The following is a 25,255-nucleotide window of genomic DNA, read 5'->3' as shown; positions in this document are numbered from 1 at the left end:
CTTGGTAAACTCATTGCAAGGATCCTGTGTTTCTCAACAGGGGTAGAATGGGGAAAACAGCTTTCAGTTGTTCAAATGTTTCTGCAAGCCAGTAAGGAAAATCTTCCCTATTCTGTGGACGTTTGCCCATCACTGAATTAATCATGATTGGACTTATGAAAAGACCACCACCGTGTCCCGGTGGTTGAGCAACGGCACCAGCCGGAGCCACCTGAATTTTACGAGACAAACTGTATGACAGATCTATGTATATGAATCAACTTTGTATGTAATTGACGTAGCTCTGCAACAGGAACATTAAGATGATTTGGATGTGGCGTAAAACCAGCTAAAACGAGCCCGTGGCCCCATCGACTGATAAGGGGCCTAAACGTACCACAGAAACAGGGCGAGGAAGGGTGCCATTAAACCATATGGTATGCTCCCAGGCTGTCAACGGAACTTCAAGTAATCGATAAGGCCGATAATTCCGCGGAACCACGGCTGCAGGATATTCATGAAACAAATCATTCCCATCCACAGCTGGAAATGTAATCCAAGTATGGAAAAGCTTTAAGCGGAGAGCTGCATCCGCCTCGACAACAAAGATAATATCAGACCCCACATTAGGGACTCCATGTTGAGTCAAATGGGCTGTGACCGCAGCGCGGTTAGGCACCGCAATAACGTCTGCCATAATAAATGCAGAACAAGAAAGCAATAAATCGGTAGCGCAAAAGCAGTTCAAAAGGGATTATAAACCTTTTAAAATTCAAGCTTCAAAAACCTATAAAACATAAATATACGAGGCTACGCCCTCACACCACAGACATCTCCGGAAGCCAGTGTGAGGGGATTGTGGAAAAGCACAAGTGCTACACAGGGATCTCGTGAATAAGTACCGGACCAATCGTTGGTGGCGCCATGTTGATGGGAATCTGCACTAATACAGAACTATGTGCAGGAAATGGGAACTTGGTGTATAGGGACTGAGTCCTCCTACCACCGTAGTACCCACAAACCCAGAACCTACTAGCTATAGTGCCTCACTTGCTCTCCTACTCACTCAGAGAGAAACAAATGATTAGACAGCCCAAAACACAACACTTAGCAAGAGCGGCAAGTCAGTGAAAAACGACAATGTCCCTATGGGCTATGTGACACTGCATGTTCAGCTGGGATCCTTGCAAGTATCTTCAGGAACGCAGTAATGTGGGCCTTCGCTAAGGAAAGCTCATGGCTGTACAATGATCGGCAATGAGAAAAAAGGAGGAGCGGATGGCTGATTTTGGGTGTACGATGTTGTCTGCGAAAAGACAAATAGCGGAGATCGGAATACAATATGTGTCCTGTTTGGCCAGCCAGGTTAGAAATTTCCCAGATTCGTCTCCTTCAGCATGCGTTTTGGCCTTATGAGCAATACATCTCAGAGTCTCAATAAACTGAGCATGCCGCTCCACAGCAGTAGGGAGCCCACCTTTAGGAGATAGTAGCATACTCTCTCCAAGTCCATGAGGGAGTGTTCCCAGTTCCACTCGTTTTAAATGTATCCCATTCAACGAGAAGAGGTTGAGCCGCCGTTCTCGGCAAAGTAATTACTAATGCCCTCCCAAAGTAGCTATTGAAAGGCAGAGTCCTCAAGGACCGAAAGTTGGAGTTGCCAGGTAGGGACCAGAGAGGTGTACCCACCCCAGATAAGATGCATCATTAGTGGGTTGTGGCTGGAGATGGTCTTGCAGAGATACTCAGTATTGGGAACCAGTAGTTTAATAGATGTGAAACACAGGAAACAGTCCAGATGGATGAGGAGATGGGACAGACGGGCGTGTGTGCATGAGGGGTAAGGTGGGTAGAAAGAATAATCCCATATGTTCAGGTGAAAGGCCCTCCAGACAACTCTCTCCCATGACGTGTGAGAAGTTGGCCTGGTATATGCTGTCCACTAGTTATAGTGGGCACCTTGCACCAGTCCAAACAACCCTTATTGATGATAGGTTTAAAGACAACCTTTATTGAAAGCTATCCTAGTGGTAGCTATGGAGAGCAGCCTTCAGGCTAAGTCTTGAAGGAGTGTAAAGCAGCTTGGTTTACCAGATTATAACCTCTTGAATAACTAAATGAAAGGAGAACCACACAAGGAATATATATAAAATATATGTATTTATTTCTAAACACTCTCTACTAACCTCTTTATGAGATTAGAGAGCAAGGAACACAATAATACAGTTCTAAAACGACAGTAAATAGCACAATATACAATGGGCCCCAGGGGGAGACCAAACCATATATTAAGAAAGTGGTATAAGAACCACGACTTGACTAGACACAGTGCCTAGAGCACGTAGAAATGCTGGGACCCCAAGGAACCACCCAAGGTAGTGACACAGGGGATCCACGGGAGAAGCGTGCAGTGTGAGAACACAGCCGCGAGCTCCATACAATCCTATGGGAAAGTCGCGGTTGGAATTTTAGAGTTTAAGGACACTTAGGAGAGGACTTGGAGCAAACCCTTTTAGACGTAGAAGGTTCTAAGGCCAGCATCCGCGTGAGCACCGGAGTTCTCGCGTTACCTAACCCAGGAAAGCCGGGTGCATAGGTGTCAAATGGTGTCGGGAATCTTCGATGTCGTCAATGGAGAGTTGCTGCAAAGTGCTGATGCCGTGGAAAGGAAAAGTGTCCGGTGTGATCCAAGCCTGGATCGAAGATGTGAAGAACCTGAAAGCAGAGGGGACAGAGTCTGGCTCACTGGCTGCAGGCGAGCTGTCCCACAAAGGATGTCGAGTGCTAGAGGGTCAGTGTCTAGATTGGAGACCAACAAGCCTTGGCAACGGCAACCCACGCGGTGAGAGTAAAACGGCTTCGGTGTGGACCAGCAAGGTCCTGTGGACTCCCCAAACGATGGAGAGTCAGGGCACGTCTGGAGAAACCAGGTAAGCCTATTGAAAGCCAAAGTACCCTTCTCAGGGACCCACCAGTCAATGGACAAGGGATCGCGAAGAGACCTCGAGAGGAGTCACTAAATACTAGCCCACAGGTCTCTCGAGGAGTGTAAGCCAGTAATCTTCGGAGGAATCACTGCTCGGGTCGGGACTACAAGTAACCCAAAGCACACCCTCAGGGTTCGCCAAGAAGCATATGCTGCTGCAAATGTGCACGGTGTCCAGGGGTTCGGGTTGCACGGTCATCACGAGGGCTTTGGATCTCAGGGTTGCTGAGAGCACGGATCGGCCTTGGGGAAGCTTGGAAACCCACCTCCTGTGTTGCAAAGTCTTCGGAGTCCTTCAGGTGGTGCGTAGTTGCAAACCAGATGGATGTGTCTTTGGTGCCTGCCTTGCAGGGGAGTAACTCCTTTACTCCAAGGGAGATTCTTCGGTCATCCGACGTCGTGTAGATAGAAGTTCTGGGATTCTGTAGCAGAGTTTGGTCCAGGTCAATCTAAAGTCCTGTAGTCAGGGGTTCCTACTTTATACCCAAAGAAGGGGTGGGACAAACTCTGGGGACCCACCTATGGGAGGGTCAGGACAGAGAAGTGTGGCTACACCAATATCCTTTGTCCAGTTTTGCGCCAGAGCAGGGGCTGGTAGCCCCTGTAACCGGTTTCAACTAGACTATGCACAGGGACACCAAATGTGCCCCCAGTGCAGACATCAAAGCACTCGTGGAGTGCACCCACCCGGCCCCAATACACTAAAGCCTGTCTGGGAGGTGGTCACACCTCCCTGTGACAGGAAACCTATTGTCCAGGCCTCCCCAGCCAGAGTTTCGTCCAGCAGCAGGAGGGCAGATTCGTGTCTGTGGCTGGCAGCATCCATTTTGTGATGCCAGGGTCTGTGAAGCTGGTACCGGGTGTACTGGTGAAGTCATGTTTCTCCCTCTAGTAGGGTGGAATCACACCTCCCACACCAGATACTGGTGTGGTGGTATGATTCCAATGTGTTTGACACCAAACATGACATGTAACCATGCAGCCATTCCAAAGCTAGCCTTTACCGCAAGGTTATAATGCACTTAAGAGTATATGGTTTGCCTGCATCACAAGCAACCCCTGAATAAAGGTTCCGAAGGCTGCAGAGGGGCTCTGCTCATGCATGGGCACCCTCTCACATAAAACCCAGCACCCTGCCTTCAGGATTGATAAGGCCTGCCATAGGGGTGACTGATAGGTTTATATGTGCAGTGATATGGATAGATATAGGCAACCTATATCTGAGTAAGGAGTGCATACACCACCTTACACAGGCTGCTGTAGCAGACCTGTTGTGTCATTTTAAATGGTCTCCCAGGGGTGGCATAATACATGCAGACTTTTCCCAAGTGCAACAAGGGAAGAATATTTCAACAGACAGAAATAGACTGTCATTACCATGCAGAACACCAGACTCAAATAGACTGTCATTACCATGTAGAACTGTGTTGTCTAGCAAGAACGGAGCACAAAGAGAACAGTCCACCGCAGGAAAGTATGAAAAGACTGGCACTGCCCCTATAGTAATGTAGGTCTGAAACAGTGGTCAACAGATCCTCAAAGAAGACGACTGTAGAGGAGACCAGAACCCTGAGCCAATAGAGAAGGCGGGAGGGAGGGAAGGCAGCAGGAGAAGAAAAGAAAATGAAGATGAATCTCCTGGTGACGGTTAATCAAAAGGCATCATTTTACATGTAAGAAACCCCTGAGAGGGAGTAAGCTGTATTATGGCAATTTGTAAAGGGACGCAACAATGTGAGCACCCGTGAGAGGAAAACCAATGGCAACTGAAAGAGGCCAGCGGAGAACCCCACTTGGCAATATCCTCGCAGAACGGGGAGGCTGGGTGGGCGTTAAGGAATCTGCGGCTAGACGTCTCTACCAGATACATCGTTACCGAAGGTAAGTAACTCGTACATCTGATAGAGACATCTAGCCGCAGATTCCTTAACTTAGAATAGATACCACAGCCATACGCCAAAGGGGAGGTGGGTCTGCGACAGAAAGCGCCAAGCACTGGAGCCGGCAACAGAGTGACGGACAATGGGGAAGGCTGTGGCAGAACAGCCAGACAGCAACCCAAATAGCTCGGAAGAGCAAAAGATAATGGGATGCAAGAGATCCCAAAAATGCCAGAATGGCGCTACACCATACCTGTAAAAGCATGAGAGGTAGAAACGGCACCAGCCATATACCAGAACAAAGAAAGAGAGAGGGAGAAGGACCAATCTCAGCTTAATGGCGCACTATGTGAACACCGACCAAAGGTTGAGAAGAAACATGAAGAGATGCAATCAGAGCCTACCAGGCTAGCCCAGGGAAGGAAGGCTGGAGAGGCTACAGTCAAGAACCAAAGGTTAAGATTAGAAATCAGCAATGTTTTTGGAATTGCAGGTGGAAACAAGAAACACGCCAAGTGCACACCCAGTCTCAAAAGGGGGAACAGGGGCGAACAGTAACAATCTTAAGCACGCTGATGCAGACCACCACAGAAACATGCACAGAGCAAACAGCCACAGAGACCATAAGGTGGCGTAGCTAAAATAAGCATAAGGCTGCTCGACCAGGCAGTTGGAAGACCAAGGTGAGAACCAACACACGAAATACCGATATGCAGGGTGTAGACCTAGGACTTTTGACATCAGAAGAGCCGTCCCGCATTCCCAGCTGATATAATAAAGGGTGAACTTAAAGAAGGAGGCACATCCGAAGGAAGGTGCAGCAGAGGCACCAAACTACTAAGGAATAGAAACGGAGGGAGAATCTCAGTAATTTCAGACCACACCCTCCGACTGGAATCAGTAACTGAACACGAAGAAGGGAGAAGTGTAAAACTGGGGAACCACCCCAGTAAGTGGAACACAAAAAGGGCCTTATTGGCAATTCCGCATGCAGCACTGAAAAGCTCCCTGAAACATGGAGACTTCAGACCAGACCTTGCAGCCTTGAAAAGAGGCAAAGAGTTAGGAAGAAGAGTACCCATGGAACTTGTATATACATAAATACATATATATAGCAAAAATGGGTAAACCAGCCACGACTATGCAACATTGTTGTAGAGGAACAACACACCTGGTGCAGTAATAGCAGACGGAAGCTGCCCTTAAAGCGTGATAAACACCCCGAAAAACCTCCCAAGGAGAATGAAGCAAATAAGCAAGATGACCCAGGACGTATAAAGATGACGCCAAGGCACAACATTGAGCACCATACAATGGCAGATAACATTGAGCACCGTACAACGGCAGATAAGAGCACCAGAGGACGCATAGAAGCCAAGGGATCTCTTAGGCCCAGTTGACATAAATAAAGCTATGTAATAGCAAACAAGTACCCCACACGGAGTATGCACACCCCAACAACGGGGAGCACCTATTAGGACAAGCCACAGTCAGAGGAACTGTTGGACTTGGCCCTTTTTGCAGGGTCATCCCTAAACTTTTTGCCTTCCTCCTGTATTTTTTCTGACCTGTTGTTGGCTGTTTTATGACTCTGGGCACCTTACCACTGCTGACCAGTGCTAAGGTGCATATGCTCTCCCTATGGTAAAATGTATACATTGATTGGTGTCCATGTTTGGCTTATTGGATTTACTGTCAGTCCCCAGTAAAGTGCACCAGGAGTGCCAGGGCTTGTGAATGCCAATGCTGCTAGTGGGCCTGCAGCGCTGGTTGCGCCACCCACAGAAAGCAGCCTTGTAAAATGTGTCAAGGGTCTGCCACCGCAGACCCTGTGCGCGGTCTGGGACCGTCGCGCTGACTGCGCAAGTGCCCCCACTTGCCAGTCCCTAAACCTTCCCTTACCTACATATTAGCCACCCCTCTGGTAGGCCCAAGGGCAGGGTGCATTGTAGGCATAAGGTAGGACATGCCCTGATGTGTGTGGCATGTCTTAGTAGTGAATTACAGCCATTTTCGTTTTTCACTATTGAAGGCTACCTGCTCTCCATAGGCCAGAATGGGCTGCTGGGATCACGCCAACGCTGTGACCCCAGTGGACTCAGAGAGCATGTTAGAATGTCAAGTTTAGTATGCCTGAACTCAGAATAATAAAATACTTCTTGTAGTCAAGTTTATTTTAATATCCTGGGTTTGTAAATACTACTTTTAGAAAGTTAGTATTTACTGACCTGGCCATTTCAGTCCGCCTCTGCTGTGTGTGTGTGTTCTGCCTAGCAACAGTAAGGAGCAGGGTTGGGGAATCCCCAGAGACAGGTTGGCTGCCAGGTGGTGGGTAGAGAGATGACACCAGGATGGGTGGGAGGAGTACACCTTGACTCTTGAATAGACCTGTGCTCTGCCACCAAAAAGCCGGCGCCGCCCCCTGTGGAGCGGCTGATGTCTCTGCCCTGCTGCTGAAAGGAAAGAGCAGAGTCACCATAACAAAGTGCTCCAGAACTGGACTGAGCCAGGCCCAGGCCCCCTGGCGCTAAAGAACAAAAGAATCACGGTATAAAAGTAGGAGCATGGCTCCTAAGAAATCAGAATCCTGTTTTACCACAAAGAACCTCTGCCCGACTAGAAGGAGAAGAAGACGCTGGAGGAGCTGGCCTGCTGCTTGCCTTGCTGAGAAAGGAGAGGAAGAGACTACTGAAAAGACTTTGCTACTTTGTGCTTGAACATTCTCCAAGGGCTTGATCTGAGCTTGCCCCCTGAACTGAACCCCAGGACCAGTGGGTTCTCTGTGCTTTTTGCTCGTCCTCCAATTCGAGCCGTGTGTGCATCCCGCTGGAAAGAGACTGCGCCCCTCATCGCCCCTCCTAGGGCCGTGACACTCAGAAGCTTGCCTGCCGCAAAACCCGTGAGAGCCCCGCTCCGACCGGAGCCGCTCTCTGTCCCCGGGCTAGGTTGCCTGCATCCCTGTCACCGCCTGCCACTGGAGCGCGCTGACCGCGCTATCACCCCTCCCGCCGGAAACCGTCCGACGACTGTGATCTACGCCGGGTCATCCAGCTGCACTGACCGTGCCCTGTGACCCCCCTTCGCTATCCCCGGACATCTCAGGCCGCGCCGCCCCCGCTGTGGAGACCCCCCTGCACCGCCGTGCTAAAGGGTCGCTGGCCGCGCCTGCCTACTTGCCCACACCTGCTGATTGAGGACCCAAGAACACTTCCGAAGCTGAGAGTCGCACCGACCTGTGCCGACTCTCCACATCACGAAAGAAGTTCCAGTATCGGGCTCGGGGCCCGCAACGCCTTATTTCCCCGTTCGCAGGAGCCGATCGCTGTGAGTACTGGAACCACAAGTAACATTGGCAAGAGACTACAGAGTCTCCAATTGAAACTACGAACAAAGAACATTTGCCTGCTTTACAACCTGGTGGCATAGCGAAAACGTTATTGGTCTTGTGATAAGTCTGCTGAGATATATATACCTATTTTTACATAAAGAAGCGTATTTTTCTACATATCCAAGGCTGGTGTCCGTTTCTGGGGGGATTGATGTATTTACTGTATGTATGATTGTAAGTGCTTAACCAACAACGCCTGAGGAATCGCCTTGGCTGCTCACGCCACGCACCTAGAGGGTGAGCAAGGGTCATTCATGAGGGGTTATCCTGCGCCCTGACGTAGAGGAGAGGGTTCCTGCTTGACACAAGGGCAACCTTGCGCCAACCAGAGACCCCCAAGTCTAACATTGGTGGCAGCGGCTGGGATTTCGGATTTGCATTTGTAATTTGCATACAGTGAATTATTAATCACCAGATAGTGAGAGCAGACCAAGTAACGCAGCCACAGGTTTTTATTTTCTGAACTTTGTTGAGACATTGACCATTGCCTCAGCCATGCCTGGCTCACTCCCTGCTGGAAGAGCACTCTCTGTGATTTCTGGAATAGATTAGGTGGATTGGGAGAGACTGGAAGGTTATAGAGCGGAGCAATTGAAAGGCTACAGTGTAAAATTCAGAGTTCCCCATGCTGGATTCAAGAAGAAGGTCCAGTACACCAAGGCGTTGAGAGCCTGGAAGGAGTCAAGAGACCCACAGAATGCGGGGGACATCGTTCCACCCGACAACCTTGGGGAGCCCAGCAGAGTCCTGTCGCCAGAGGAGCTGGCAGACAGGGCAGCAGACAGGGCGCATGCAATGGAGATGGCAAAGTTGGCAGGACAAATGGAAATGGAAAAGCAGAAGTTGGCCTTAGAGGCACAGCAACGCCAAATGGATCATGATCTAAAAATGAGGGAGTTGGATCTCAAGATCAAGAGTTTAGACCGCTCTCCCTCTGGTGGCAGCAATATTGAGTTTTACAGTGCTGAGAGAGTAGTACGCACACCCAGAGATGTGACGCCTGACTTGAAGGAGGGGGTTAACATACACCAGGAGGTTCAAGGGCATGAGGTAGCTCCAGTAGTGCGCAGTATCCCTGAAGGGAATAGGGTAACTGGCGCAGGGGTTCATAGTCCTAGTGGAGGGAGGGACACTCTACTGACTCTAGCTGAGAGGTACAGGGAGAGGGGTTCCCCCAAAATTGTAGTCCTGGTGGGTGAGTGTAAAGACCGCCCAGAAGAGTGTGGGTTGTGGGACAGAGACAGTCAGATACTGTCTTGCCAGTCTCAGGAGAGTGGTGTGGAGTACGTGTGTGAGGCACTGGATGGTAAGGTGAAGGATAGTTTGGTTAACCCTGCTAGGGGGCTGTGTGATCCAATTGTGGGAGAGCATATTGTAAGTCCCTGTTTTCCAGAGCTATGCCAACACCTGTTGGAGAGTGAGTTCTCTGACCGCAGAGAACTCACATTGGAGGCAGACCTTTTGGTGGATTCCAGAGGGTCTGGAGAGGCATTGGGGAGTGACCCTGTGGGGAGAGGCTCAGGTATCTTCCAACCCAGAGTGGTGGAAGTGGTGCAGAGTAGCCCAGCTAGGTCCCCTGGTAGTGGGAGGGGTGTAGGGGCTCACGTCCTGTCTCAGTGGAGAAGGAGTGAGTGTGGGGCTGTGTGCCCCAGGTGCCCGAAACCCAGTCTCAGAGACTGGATGGTTCTTTAAGGGAACACCAGGCGGGGAGCCTAGGTTGTCCTGATGGGCTGCCCGTTGAGGGGGATCCCCTAGTGTCTGGTGAGCTGGGAGTGTCTGTAAGCAGGCCTCCATCAGTTCTGGTGCCTGGCAGTACCGCTCCAGTTGGGACGGTGCAGAGGTCCAGATCAAGGGGTGAGAGGGGGAAAGAGTCCCCAGTGGAAGAACCAGTGGGTCAGGGGCCAGCCAGAGGGCTGCGTCACCCGTGAGTGACCATGGTGACACCACTTCTGTCCTGGGGGATCTTCAGACACTGTCAGATGGACAGGGGTCGGGAGATCAGCGCCAGGCAGACTGTCACACGACACATGAGTTATGTGTCACCCTCAGGGGGAGCATGCGTGCTCCCCGGGAAGTCCTGGTGCGCCAGGCGAGAGTTCAACTGCATGGGTTGGTCCCAGGGTTGGGAAGCCAGGTTCAGGTGTTGTCTGACCTGGAGGGTGGGACTACTGTAATCAGTGTCCTGACCCATGTTGCTTCTGGGGGTACCACGCCAGTTGGGAGTGGGCAGTACTCTGGAAGGGGGTGCAGAGGGAGGGAGTCCTCGCCTCTGACCCCGGCTCAACTGAAGGGTTTAGACCCTAGGTCGGAGGGCCAGGTTCAGGGTGTCCCCCCTGACCTGGACGCCCAGTTGCAGGATAGAACACCTGAACTGGTGGGCGAATTGCGCAGGACACCTGCCCCAGGTGCCCTGGCAATTCTGGAAGGGGGTACCACTCCAGGTGGGAGGGTACAGAGCCCCAAGGAGAAGGACCGGGTGTGGGAGAGGCCAACCCAGTCTGGGGTCCAGCTGCCGGGTACAGTCCTGGGGCTGGTGGGTCAGTGCCAGGATGTCATACCTGACCTGTCAAGGGGGAGGATGGACAAAGGGTGCCAAGCACCTGGGGCTACTGCCCCCCGCCCCCTGGCGCCACAGAGGATTGAGAGCCCTGAGAGGCATACGGCCTGGGTCTCATCCCTGACTACTGTCAGTGGCCACTGTAGCATTTTGTTGTCTGTCTGTTGGGACACACCTGTGGGCCAGTTAAGGTTAGGTGCTGCACAGGTGGTGTCCACAGGTGAGGAGAAGGGTTCCCCATGGATTGGCTTGGTGGGCCCTGAGAGTATGGACAGAGGGAGTCCCATAGGTTCAGATTGGCGTAGAAATGGAGTCTGCCCCTGCAGTTGCGGGCCAGGTCCTTGTTCTATCGCCCCAAGCAGGGAAGACCATCACGGTTGTGATTGGTCTACCCTGCGTTTTGGCTGGAAGGGGGTTGTGTTGGACTTGGCCCTTTTTGCAGTGTCATCCCTAAACATTTTGCCTTCCTCCAGTATTTTTTCTGACCTGTTGTTGGCTGTTTTATGACTCTGGGCACCTTACCACTGCTGACCAGTGCTAAGGTGCATATGCTCTCCCTATGGTAAAATGTATACATTGATTGGTGTCCATGTTTGGCTTATTGGATTTACTGTCAGTCCCCAGTAAAGTGCACCAGGAGTGCCAGGGCTTCAGAATGCCAATGCTGCTAGTGGGCCTGCAGCGCTGGTTGCGCCACCCACAGAAAGCAGCCTTGTAAAATGTGTCAAGGGTCTGCCACCGCAGACCCTGTGCGCGGTCTGGGACCGTCGCGCTGACTGCGCAAGTGCCCCCACTTGCCAGTCCCTAAACCTTCCCTTACCTACATATTAGCCACCCCTCTGGTAGGTCCAAGGGCAGGGTGCATTGTAGGCATAAGGTAGGACATGCCCTGATGTGTGTGGCATGTCTTAGTAGTGAATTACAGCCATTTTCGTTTTTCACTATTGAAGGCTACCTGCTCTCCATAGGCCAGAATGGGCTGCTGGGATCACGCCAACGCTGTGACCCCAGTGGACTCAGAGAGCATGGTAGAATGTCAAGTTTAGTATGCCTGAACTCAGAATAATAAAATACTTCTTGTAGTCAAGTTTATTTTAATATCCTGGGTTTGTAAATACTACTTTTAGAAAGTTAGTATTTACTGACCTTGGCCATTTCAGTCCGCCTCTGCTGTGTGTGTGTGTTCTGCCTAGCAACAGTAAGGAGCAGGGTTGGGGAATCCCCAGAGACAGGTTGGCTGCCAGGTGGTGGGTAGAGAGATGACACCAGGATGGGTGGGAGGAGTACACCTTGACTCTTGAATAGACCTGTGCTCTGCCACCAAAAAGCCGGCGCCGCCCCCTGTGGAGCGGCTGATGTCTCTGCCCTGCTGCTGAAAGGAAAGAGCAGAGTCACCATAACAAAGTGCTCCAGAACTGGACTGAGCCAGGCCCAGGCCCCCTGGCGCTAAAGAACAAAAGAATCACGGTATAAGAGTAGGAGCATGGCTCCTAAGAAATCAGAATCCTGTTTTACCACAAAGAACCTCTGCCCGACTAGAAGGAGAAGAAGACGCTGGAGGAGCTGGCCTGCTGCTTGCCTTGCTGAGAAAGGAGAGGAAGAGACTACTGAAAAGACTTTGCTACTTTGTGCTTGAACATTCTCCAAGGGCTTGATCTGAGCTTGCCCCCTGAACTGAACCCCAGGACCAGTGGGTTCTCTGTGCTTTTTGCTCGTCCTCCAATTCGAGCCGTGTGTGCATCCCGCTGGAAAGAGACTGCGCCCCTCATCGCCCCTCCTAGGGCCGTGACACTCAGAAGCTTGCCTGCCGCAAAACCCGTGAGAGCCCCGCTCCGACCGGAGCCGCTCTCTGTCCCCGGGCTAGGTTGCCTGCATCCCTGTCACCGCCTGCCACTGGAGCGCGCTGACCGCGCTATCACCCCTCCCGCCGGAAACCGTCCGACGACTGTGATCTACGCCGGGTCATCCAGCTGCACTGACCGTGCCCTGTGACCCCGCTTCGCTATCCCCGGACATCTCAGGCCGCGCCGCCCCCGCTGTGGAGACCCCCCTGCACCGCCGTGCTAAAGGGTCGCTGGCCGCGCCTGCCTACTTGCCCACACCTGCTGATTGAGGACCCAAGAACACTTCCGAAGCTGAGAGTCGCACCGACCTGTGCCGACTCTCCACATCACGAAAGAAGTTCCAGTATCGGGCTCGGGGCCCGCAACGCCTTATTTCCCCGTTCGCAGGAGCCGATCGCTGTGAGTACTGGAACCACAAGTAACATTGGCAAGAGACTACAGAGTCTCCAATTGAAACTACGAACAAAGAACATTTGCCTGCTTTACAACCTGGTGGCATAGCGAAAACGTTATTGGTCTTGTGATAAGTCTGCTGAGATATATATACCTATTTTTACATAAAGAAGCGTATTTTTCTACATATCCAAGGCTGGTGTCCGTTTCTGGGGGGATTGATGTATTTACTGTATGTATGATTGTAAGTGCTTAACCAACAACGCCTGAGGAATCGCCTTGGCTGCTCACGCCACGCACCTAGAGGGTGAGCAAGGGTCATTCATGAGGGGTTATCCTGCGCCCTGACGTAGAGGAGAGGGTTCCTGCTTGACACAAGGGCAACCTTGCGCCAACCAGAGACCCCCAAGTCTAACATTGGTGGCAGCGGCTGGGATTTCGGATTTGCATTTGTAATTTGCATACAGTGAATTATTAATCACCAGATAGTGAGAGCAGACCAAGTAACGCAGCCACAGGTTTTTATTTTCTGAACTTTGTTGAGACATTGACCATTGCCTCAGCCATGCCTGGCTCACTCCCTGCTGGAAGAGCACTCTCTGTGATTTCTGGAATAGATTAGGTGGATTGGGAGAGACTGGAAGGTTATAGAGCGGAGCAATTGAAAAGCTACAGTGTAAAATTCAGAGTTCCCCATGCTGGATTCAAGAAGAAGGTCCAGTACACCAAGGCGTTGAGAGCCTGGAAGGAGTCAAGAGACCCACAGAATGCGGGGGACATCGTTCCACCCGACAACCTTGGGGAGCCCAGCAGAGTCCTGTCGCCAGAGGAGCTGGCAGACAGGGCAGCAGACAGGGCGCATGCAATGGAGATGGCAAAGTTGGCAGGACAAATGGAAATGGAAAAGCAGAAGTTGGCCTTAGAGGCACAGCAACGCCAAATGGATCATGATCTAAAAATGAGGGAGTTGGATCTCAAGATCAAGAGTTTAGACCGCTCTCCCTCTGGTGGCAGCAATATTGAGTTTTACAGTGCTGAGAGAGTAGTACGCACACCCAGAGATGTGACGCCTGACTTGAAGGAGGGGGTTAACATACACCAGGAGGTTCAAGGGCATGAGGTAGCTCCAGTAGTGCGCAGTATCCCTGAAGGGAATAGGGTAACTGGCGCAGGGGTTCATAGTCCTAGTGGAGGGAGGGACACTCTACTGACTCTAGCTGAGAGGTACAGGGAGAGGGGTTCCCCCAAAATTGTAGTCCTGGTGGGTGAGTGTAAAGACCGCCCAGAAGAGTGTGGGTTGTGGGACAGAGACAGTCAGATACTGTCTTGCCAGTCTCAGGAGAGTGGTGTGGAGTACGTGTGTGAGGCACTGGATGGTAAGGTGAAGGATAGTTTGGTTAACCCTGCTAGGGGGCTGTGTGATCCAATTGTGGGAGAGCATATTGTAAGTCCCTGTTTTCCAGAGCTATGCCAACACCTGTTGGAGAGTGAGTTCTCTGACCGCAGAGAACTCACATTGGAGGCAGACCTTTTGGTGGATTCCAGAGGGTCTGGAGAGGCATTGGGGAGTGACCCTGTGGGGAGAGGCTCAGGTATCTTCCAACCCAGAGTGGTGGAAGTGGTGCAGAGTAGCCCAGCTAGGTCCCCTGGTAGTGGGAGGGGTGTAGGGGCTCACGTCCTGTCTCAGTGGAGAAGGAGTGAGTGTGGGGCTGCGTGCCCCCAGGTGCCCGAAACCCAGTCTCAGAGACTGGATGGTTCTTTAAGGGAACACCAGGCGGGGAGCCTAGGTTGTCCTGATGGGCTGCCCGTTGAGGGGGATCCCCTAGTGTCTGGTGAGCTGGGAGTGTCTGTAAGCAGGCCTCCATCAGTTCTGGTGCCTGGCAGTACCGCTCCAGTTGGGATGGTGCAGAGGTCCAGATCGAGGGGTGAGAGGGGGAAAGAGTCCCCAGTGGAAGAACCAGTGGGTCAGGGGCCAGCCAGAAGGGCTGCGTCACCCGTGAGTGACCATGGTGACACCACTTCTGTCCTGGGGGATCTTCAGACACTGTCAGATGGACAGGGGTCGGGAGATCAGCGCCAGGCAGACTGTCACATGACACATGAGTTATGTGTCACCCTCAGGGGGAGCATGCGTGCTCCCCGGGAAGTCCTGGTGCGCCAGGCGAGAGTTCAACTGCATGGGTTGGTCCCAGGGTTGGGAAGCCCGGTTCAGGTGTTGTCTGACCTGGAGGGTGGGACTACTGTAATCAGTGTCCTGACCCATGTTGCTTCTGGGGGTACCACGCCAGTTGGGAGTGGGCAGTACTCTGGAAGGGGGTGCAGAGGGAGGGAGTCCTCGCCTCTGACCCCGGCTCAACTGAAGGGTTTAGACCCTAGGTCGGAGGGCCAGGTTCAGGGTGTCCCCCCTGACCTGGACGCCCAGTTGCAGGATAGAACACCTGAACTGGTAGGCAAATTGCGCAGGACACCTGCCCCAGGTGCCCTGGCAATTCTGGAAGGGGGTACTACTCCAGGTGGGAGGGTACAGAGCCCCAAGGAGAAGGACCGGTGTGGGAGAGGCCACCCCAGTCTGGGGTCCAGCTGCCGGGTACAGTCCTGGGGCTGGTGGGTCAGTGCCAGGATGTCATACCTGACCTGTCAAGGGGGAGGATGGACAAAGGGTGCCAAGCACCTGGGGCTACTGCCCCCGCCCCCTGGCGCCACAGAGGATTGAGAGCCCTGAGAGGCATACGGCCTGGGTCTCATCCCTGACTACTGTCAGTGGCCACTGTAGCATTTTGTTGTCTGTCTGTTGGGACACACCTGTGGGCCAGTTAAGGTTAGGTGCTGCACAGGTGGTGTCCACAGGTGAGGAGAAGGGTTCCCCATGGATTGGCTTGGTGGGCCCTGAGAGTATGGACAGAGGGAGTCCCATAGGTTCAGATTGGCGTAGAAATGGAGTCTGCCCCTGCAGTTGCGGGCCAGGTCCTTGTTCTATCGCCCCAAGCAGGGAAGACCATCACGGTTGTGATTGGTCTACCCTGCGTTTTGGCTGGAAGGGGGTTGTGTTGGACTTGGCCCTTTTTGCAGGGTCATCCCTAAACTTTTTGCCTTCCTCCTGTATTTTTTCTGACCTGTTGTTGGCTGTTTTATGACTCTGGGCACCTTACCACTGCTGACCAGTGCTAAGGTGCATATGCTCTCCCTATGGTAAAATGTATACATTGATTGGTGTCCATGTTTGGCTTATTGGATTTACTGTCAGTCCCCAGTAAAGTGCACCAGGAGTGCCAGGGCTTGTGAATGCCAATGCTGCTAGTGGGCCTGCAGCGCTGGTTGCGCCACCCACAGAAAGCAGCCTTGTAAAATGTGTCAAGGGTCTGCCACCGCAGACCCTGTGCGCGGTCTGGGACCGTCGCGCTGACTGCGCAAGTGCCCCCACTTGCCAGTCCCTAAACCTTCCCTTACCTACATATTAGCCACCCCTCTGGTAGGGCCAAGGGCAGGGTGCATTGTAGGCATAAGGTAGGACATGCCCTGATGTGTGTGGCATGTCTTAGTAGTGAATTACAGCCATTTTCGTTTTTCACTATTGAAGGCTACCTGCTCTCCATAGGCCAGAATGGGCTGCTGGGATCACGCCAACGCTGTGACCCCAGTGGACTCAGAGAGCATGGTAGAATGTCAAGTTTAGTATGCCTGAACTCAGAATAATAAAATACTTCTTGTAGTCAAGTTTATTTTAATATCCTGGGTTTGTAAATACTACTTTTAGAAAGTTAGTATTTACTGACCTGGCCATTTCAGTCCGCCTCTGCTGTGTGTGTGTGTTCTGCCTAGCAACAGTAAGGAGCAGGGTTGGGGAATCCCCAGAGACAGGTTGGCTGCCAGGTGGTGGGTAGAGAGATGACACCAGGATGGGTGGGAGGAGTACACCTTGACTCTTGAATAGACCTGTGCTCTGCCACCAAAAAGCCAGCGCCGCCCCCTGTGGAGCGGCTGATGTCTCTGCCCTGCTGCTGAAAGGAAAGAGCAGAGTCACCATAACAAAGTGCTCCAGAACTGGACTGAGCCAGGCCCAGGCCCCCTGGCGCTAAAGAACAAAAGAATCACGGTATAAAAGTAGGAGCATGGCTCCTAAGAAATCAGAGTCCTGTTTTACCACAAAGAACCTCTGCCCGACTAGAAGGAGAAGAAGACGCTGGAGGAGCTGGCCTGCTGCTTGCCTTGCTGAGAAAGGAGAGGAAGAGACTACTGAAAAGACTTTGCTACTTTGTGCTTGAACATTCTCCAAGGGCTTGATCTGAGCTTGCCCCCTGAACTGAACCCCAGGACCAGTGGGTTCTCTGTGCTTTTTGCTCGTCCTCCAATTCGAGCCGTGTGTGCATCCCGCTGGAAAGAGACTGCGCCCCTCATCGCCCCTCCTAGGGCCGTGACACTCAGAAGCTTGCCTGCCGCAAAACCCGTGAGAGCCCCGCTCCGACCGGAGCCGCTCTCTGTCCCCGGGCTAGGTTGCCTGCATCCCTGTCACCGCCTGCCACTGGAGCGCGCTGACCGCGCTATCACCCCTCCCGCCGGAAACCGTCCGACGACTGTGATCTACGCCGGGTCATCCAGCTGCACTGACCGTGCCCTGTGACCCCGCTTCGCTATCCCCGGACATCTCAGGCCATGCCACCCCCGCTGTGGAGACCCCCCTGCACCGCCGTGCTAAAGGGTCGCTGGCCGCGCCTGCCTACTTGCCCACACCTGCTGATTGAGGACCCAAGAACACTTCCGAAGCTGAGAGTCGCACCGACCTGTGCCGACTCTCCACATCACGAAAGAAGTTCCTGTATCGGGCTCGGGGCCCGCAACGCCTTATTTCCCCGTTCGCAGGAGCCGATCGCTGTGAGTACTGGAACCACAAGTAACATTGGCAAGAGACTACAGAGTCTCCATTTGAAACTACGAACAAAGAACATTTGCCTGCTTTACAACCTGGTGGCATAGCGAAAACGTTATTGGTCTTGTGATAAGTCTGCTGAGATATATATACCTATTTTTACATAAAGAAGCGTATTTTTCTACATATCCAAGGCTGGTGTCCGTTTCTGGGGGGATTGATGTATTTACTGTATGTATGATTGTAAGTGCTTAACCAACAACGCCTGAGGAATCGCCTTGGCTGCTCACGCCACACACCTAGAGGGTGAGCAAGGGTCATTCATGAGGGGTTATCCTGCGCCCTGACGTAGAGGAGAGGGTTCCTGCTTGACACAAGGGCAACCTTGCGCCAACCAGAGACCCCCAAGTCTAACAGGAACAATCTGTGGAACACTGCCACAGTAGGTTAACAGCCAGTTTAAAACGCATAATGCATCCAATGGATGCTAAATGAAAGGCTAATCACCTTGACCATGGGAAAGGAAGACCTGAGGCTTACTACCAGCCTACAACACATAACGCATCAAAAGCATGCTAAATGAAAAGGTACCACCCCAGAACAAACGCCTGAGGAACACAGGCCTAAGGAGGAGGGTGGGGGGGGGGGGGAGGGGGGGGGGGCTGAACAGCTGAGTCGGCGTGAGCATCAAACAATAAAACCCCATCAAAGGGTAAATCAGCAAGTCTCTCACGGATATTCTCTGGGAAGACGCTATTCCGTAACCAAGCATGGTGCCGCATGGCGACTGAACCGGCCTAAGGAATCCACAGTATCCAAGCCGGAGCAGATTGTAAACTCAGCAAGGTCACGCTGATTCCGGAGAAGATGAAGGAGGTCAACACAAGCGCCTTCAGTGCTGGTGGAGATCAAAGACTCTTCAGAGTCCCATAGGGCAGAGGTAGCCCGAGCCAGGACACACACTGTATTTAGTGACCGTAATGCAGCACTAGTGGAGGCAAAGATGTTACGACCCCATGACTCAAGCCATCTGGACTCCCGGGAGGGAGGAAGCATTAGCCGGGGCACGGAAGGGAAGGCAGATCCCTGCACGACTGGATGCACAAATAAGCATACCGGATCACGTGGAGCAGGACGGTGGCGGTGCAAGACCGAACGAGTCACCGGGTCACCGGAAGCTGGCCGAACCCAGGTACCTAAAAGGGAACATTCCCTGACCCACGGTGAAGGACATCAAGTAAAGGGTCCACTGACAAGGGCGCCGAAGTGGGTTGCATGTTCAAAATCCGAGTGGCCAAGGAGACCACTCTGAGAAAAGCAGCTCCAGCCTTGGAAGCCCTCCGAGGAGGGGATAGTAGCTCATCAGTAGGTGGGGGATGTAAGCTAACCCTCCCAAGACAGTGAGGGTGCGATTAATGCCCAACTGAGGGGAGCCCCATTGACGAATGGGGGTCCTGTTGAGGCTCTTGAGGAGGTGAGGAGCCTGCCGGGTGCAGGTGCTCTTGAGGAGGCAGGGATCCTGCCGGATCCACATATTCTAAGGGAGGCACAGGCAAGAATACCTTGGCGTCGCCGGGGCATGAGGCCGACGCCAAACTCTCTACAGACGCTTCTGGAGAAGAGGCAACAACCCGGCATCGATGCGGCGCCAAATGAACTTTAGTCGGCGCCTATCGAGCTTCGTCCGGCGCCGACTCGACTCCATCTGCCGTCGAGTCGGCCACGTCCGGCGCCGAATCCACGACAAGCTCCCCTTCCAAAGAAGAAGAAGGCGCCGGAGCCGGGGATGCAAGCCTCTGGCGCCGCACCGGCGCCGACTCAGCCTCCACCACAACCGGCTCCGACTCCGAAGAAAGAAGCAGAGGCAGAGCCGGGGAGGTGACAAGCTCTCCTTCCGATGAAGAAGGAGGCGCCGGAGCCGGGGAGGCAAGCCTCCAGCACGGCACTCAGAAGCCGAGGCAGAGCCGGGGCTTCGGACAGGCGGCCACCTGCCCAGAAGGCCGAGGCGTGCACAAAGTGAGGCTTTGAGCACCAGCAACCACCTGTGATGCTACAGGGAGCCCTACGGGACTATGCGGAGCCGCAGGGGTGCAATGGGTCATAGAGGGGGACCCAGCCGGGCCACACCCTGACGACGCTATATGGATCGTAGAGGGGGACCCAGCCGGGCCGCACCCTGTCGATACCACATCTCCGACGTCCCTGGAGGGCAAGGGCTCATTTGACGCCGGGGGCGAACCCACCGGCGAGTCTGTCGGGGACCCCACAGGTAGCGGAGGCCCAGAGGACGCCCCAGGGATGGGAGAGGACCCAAGGGAGGCCTGCAGAGCCGTGGCATAGGCCTCCATCTGGGCCCGAGTCGCCCCGCACCCGGATAGAGGGGGAACGACTGTCAGGGGCGCACGTCCGGAATATTCCAGGAACCAGTGCCCCTGACAACAGATGAAAGTGAGGTCGAGGACCTCGGCGACAAGCGCCGCGACTTACCAAGAAGTGCACCAGAGGGCGATCGACGGCGGACTTATATGACCTCGCTGACGTCACGTACGTGGACGACGTCAGGGCAGAGTCGTGTGGCGCCGTCCCCCGGCGCGCAGAGGTGCTACTGCAAAAAAAATTCCGGATCCAGCCTGACCCTTGGGGATATTCTAAGTTAAGGAATCTGCAGCTAGATGTCTCTATCAGATGTACATGTAATCAATTTAGAGAGGAAGCAGCTAGGCTGGGGCCCTGGATAGCGGGGTCCCAGCCAGACTAAAGTCGAAAAACAGTGAAACATCAGCAAAAAGTGGGGGTAACCATAAGAAGCAGATCCTACTCTCCTACAACAGGGATCTGACTGAAAGTCTACTTAGAGGCTAAGTTATCGTGAGGTCTCTGAACCTGAATTGAGGGTAACAGTATTTTTACGACTGAGAGGGGGTGGGGGGTTGGGGACTGATGCTTTTCAAAATTTTAGACCCTCTACCCAAAGAGATTTTCCTCCACACTACTATTTTTAAAGAACCTTGCTGAAACAAATGAAACAAAGATACAAAGAGGCTCATGGCTGGGATATAGTGGAGTCCCAATTACTACTATACAAACAAGACTCAAACTCAATGTCTGCTCTATGCTAGGACTTTATTTTTAATTAATTAAAACAGCAATAAAACATACAGCAGGGAGAAAATAAGCAGGTGTGTGCCACCCTCTGGACAACAGATAGGACAAGATTTTTATAGTGATTACCTGTTAGTTTCAGAACATTGGTTCTAACGTCACTGGCACTATCTGTGCTTAGTTCAACATGGAGACTTCAAAGACTTTTCAGTCCCTTTTCTATAGTGTTTACAATCAGTCAGTTTAGTCAGTTTAGAGAGGTGTGGGATAAAAATCACGGCCTGTAGCAGGCATGATATGTTTAACTCTGGGTCAATGGTTCATAGTACAAGACTGGACGCCTCAATGGGCTGAATGCAAGCTTCTCAGTTTCCAAAAACCCACAAAGAAAAGGTGGTTTAAAATCCCATCTAGCAAAACTCCTCCATTCAAACAGCAAGAGTCCCACCCAATACAGTCAATGGAGCATTTCACAGTCTGTGTCCAGAGGCATGATAACGTTGGGTCTCGGCTACAAGTGTGCTTAAACAAAACAAAGTTAAAGTTGATCTGGTTTATAATCTTTAAAAAGTTACAGACATAACACTTAATCAGCATCCACTAGGAAGTCCTCTAGAGGTATTTATCTTAAAGGGCTCACAGCTTCAATTACCAATAGTGATCATGTTTATCTAGTGGCAAGAAAACCCCATAGGACTAGTCACCAGCTCCACCAGCTGTCACTTCAAACTGGACTTTTAAGCTTATGATCAAATACCCTTACAAACAAGCATACTCCTTGAATTGTAATGGTTGGCACAGAACAGTAATGGCTTGAGAGACTTTTAAAGTGTTTCCAGAAACTGGATGACTTGCTCTGGCCAAACAGGACTAGACATCCTGGCCCAGAATAGAAGGCATGGAAGCCAAGGGATCCGCTGGCATTGAACATAGGAAGGGAAATAGTAGGTTTACCAGTGAAGATCGAGGAAAGGACTCTAAAGCTTCACGAGACAGGCATTGCTAGGCTTCATCTTTGCTTCATCAGGCCAGCTGCACTGCAGTGATCTTATGGCTGCTGGGAGATTTGTTGTGTCACCAGTCCGATTTTCCAGTCAGCTGGCCTATTTCAGACCTTCGCAGGTCAGGACAATTTCTCTCTTATGTGAGCTGTTTGAGCGACTCTTTTTGTAGAGCAAATCAGTTTATCTTTTCCATGGATCTCCGAAACAAGGAATATTGACAGGGTTGAGACTGTCACCGGCCCGTGTAAGAAATCTGAAATGCTGCAGCTCTATCGAAATAATGTAGAAAATACTGGTTGGTCAAAGCAAATGATTAGGACAAGCTGTCACACCATATTATTGAGCGAGTAGGGTAGACTGCTATAACAGTGTTTAGCAATTAGGATAGACAAGGAGGCAGTGGCACTAACCAAACCTATAGATTTCTTTTTATGCCATATCTCATCCTCTTCAGACACTTCAAGATGGCCAGTTTACTTCCACCACCTCTCTGCAAATCTTTCTCTTTGAGAGCATCGTATCTACAGCAAATCTAACCCTCACAGCTTATCTCAACCCAACACCTCTCTCTCCCATGGCCCATATACACTACCCCAAGAAGGATTCCATGGTACAACATTCAGTTCTTACAGCTTGCTCCCGCACTTATTAGCCAAATGAGCATCTTGCCTTCTACATCTTCCACTCCGCCAGGGGATTCCTTGCTTTCTATAGAGTGGTCTTCCTTGGTAAACATTTCCCTCAAGACTTATTTTCCCGGGCACAAGATATCTTATAGATCTCAAGACATCTCGGACCCAGAACTTCACAAAGCCACTAGAACGTGACACACACCCACGAATAGGTGGAAGAGCCCCATGACATTCTGATCAGACACTAGTTAAGAGGTCGCAATGTCCAACCACTCTTTCGAAGCATCGGTTTCACAACCATCTCCAACCTCTTAGCAAGATATTACCTCACAGATCACATATACATAAGGTAACTGATGACAGGTACAGCCCACCCACAATCCTTTCAACTGCCATTCAATAGGAGTGAGCAGAAAGTCTTAAGACCACCACACACTTTTTTGGAGCAAACTTCTATCAGGTAACCCACAATAGCAACCCAAAAGAAGAACAGAGAAACATCAATGAATATAAATATGCTCCACTAGCCAAATCAACCAACTGCAGAAGAACTCTACAATCGCACCCGCATACCAAAATAGGTAGCGAATGCTGCACTATACAAAAACTGTGTTATATAACCTTAGATTCTAACAACTGGAATAAAGTTGCACAATAAGCACCGCACCTTAGCTCAAATACATTAAGATTGTATTTGCAGAGGATTGGGGTAGATCTTACTGCCATTAAATGCAATATTTTAAAATACAGCCAGAGGGGGTTGTAAATGTCCACTGTATTATTTTTCATTGCAGGTTAAATACGATTTTAAAATGCTTTGATTGGCACGATAACTACAGCCTTGTGTTTGGTTCTAATTTTGGAATATAATGTTACTAGAAAACAGGTGCATTTGTGCTAGATAGTCTAAGGGAATGCTGACTGTGTTACCACTTATTTAGCAAAAAACGAAGTTTTGAACTGTTTACTGAAAACCAACACATTTTTCAATTGTTGCAGATTAACATGAAGTTCAATTCTAAGGCAGCACTAAATAGTAAAATGAGCCCCTACCAATAAGAGCCCAATGAAGTCTCAACACTTGAGGAAAAGTACCAGCAGAGGACCTTTGTGAGTGGTGTCATTATTCAAGATAGTTGCCCACAGTTCCTCTGACCTCGACTTACTAATAGCGCTCAAATCCACCAGGACACTTTTTTCTTAACTTACATTTGAAGAATAGCTCCAAAACAGTAAAATTAAGTTCCATACTCAAAATATGCGAGTGAAATGAAGGTTTAAGAAAAGAACTGCAGCAGATTTGAAAGAGCAGGACACAACATCTGGTAACCAGAATAAAAAAATAATGAAGTTAGTCAACAGGGTGGAGGAGGAGGAAAGCGTGTTTGAAACGAAAAGAGTGGGGAGAAAGAACGGAGAAGCCAAAGCACTCTGTTTTAAGGGTTTTCCCACTCTACCTTACCATCCCTATTCATCCCCTTAGGTAATGGTTGTTTCTTACCGTGCCGGAGTTCTCAGGGCCAACAGCAATTCCAAACTCGGGGTGAATAAAAGTGTTGTTGATAAGGGAGGTGATTTCCCTAAAAGTCTTCCCAAAATCATTGCTAGGAATTAAACAAATGCAAGTAAAAAAGGGTCAATCATCATTGCTATTTGTTAATTTTGACGCCACATCTATAATGCCCATTACCACAAGCAGCACTGGTTTCTCTTCATGCACCACTAACCTACTAAATATCTCAAACCAGCCTTAACCCACAACATTAATATGGGTAAAGGAGTGCCTGCATCGCTACCCAAAACAGGTTTTGAACACAATTCAGATGACCAACTCCTCTCTTTGCACAGTGCACTTCAAACAGAACGTTAACTTATTAACCACCAACCCCTGCATGTCTCAAATGGAAGCCTCTCTCTTACCTGCGGTAGAGTTTGGACTGACCAAAGCTTATAATCAAGAACGGCATTTGGAATGTGGTCAATACAAGGATTACCTAAAGAAAATAAAGTAAGAAGACAATGTGAGGCAGTAAAGCATGCATGAAGTAATTTAGCATTCAAGACTCCCCAGTGACCCAGTAAATAAAAGGGTCAGGGACTCCTTTATGTAAACAATGTTACTTTGCGAACAAAGGCTGTTTTGGGGTACTTGAACTCAAAACAGCCTATAAGACTTGCCTGTAAGGTAGGGGTGATGTGGAAGTGATTGAATGTGAGTGTGTGTGGGGGTGGAAGGGGGTGGGGAGGTGAAACGAGCTTGCAACAGGGTCCAGGGAGAGGCCTCGCCACTAACCGATTCGCCCAAACATTCTTTGTTTGGATGATGCTTGCTTCCTTAAAACGTTAATTTTCAGTGACAGTCACTTTCTGCATTAAGTGAAATAACTGGTTCACACAAAACTGGCTTAATACACAGTCTGATGCTCTGGTGTGTCCTTCCTTCGTGTGCTGAGCATTCCAATCCAGAACATGGTTGTGTGGTGATGTGGGTTCTGGAATAGTCCACATGCAACGACGACCATTTGAAGGTGCGATACAGTGAGTGGCAACAGCTTTCTTGCTGCTGCCCCATATTACAGATTTGAATAAACACATGTATTTACTTACTTGGAAGTCTCCGCCTGCA

General features: G+C 51.0%; 1 protein-coding gene across 1 annotated transcript in view; it reads right to left on the bottom strand.

Annotated features, from left to right (window-relative positions):
- LOC146871147 (sortilin-like) overlaps positions 1-24,617 on the bottom strand; it is a 795,868-nt gene extending 771,251 nt beyond the window's left edge. Inside the window, 2 exon segments of the mRNA XM_085650312.1 lie at positions 24,131-24,233; positions 24,550-24,617. Coding sequence (XP_085506438.1) covers positions 24,131-24,233; positions 24,550-24,596 — 150 coding nt within the window. The 5' untranslated portion in view covers positions 24,597-24,617.
- Between the last annotated feature and the right edge of the window lie 638 nt (positions 24,618-25,255).

This window comes from Triturus cristatus, chromosome 1_1, assembly GCF_964204655.1.
Source record: "Triturus cristatus chromosome 1_1, aTriCri1.1, whole genome shotgun sequence".
NCBI lineage: Eukaryota > Metazoa > Chordata > Amphibia > Caudata > Salamandridae > Triturus > Triturus cristatus.
The sequence above is the reverse complement of the archived record's forward strand: the minus strand, read 5'-3'. Positions and strand labels throughout refer to the sequence as shown.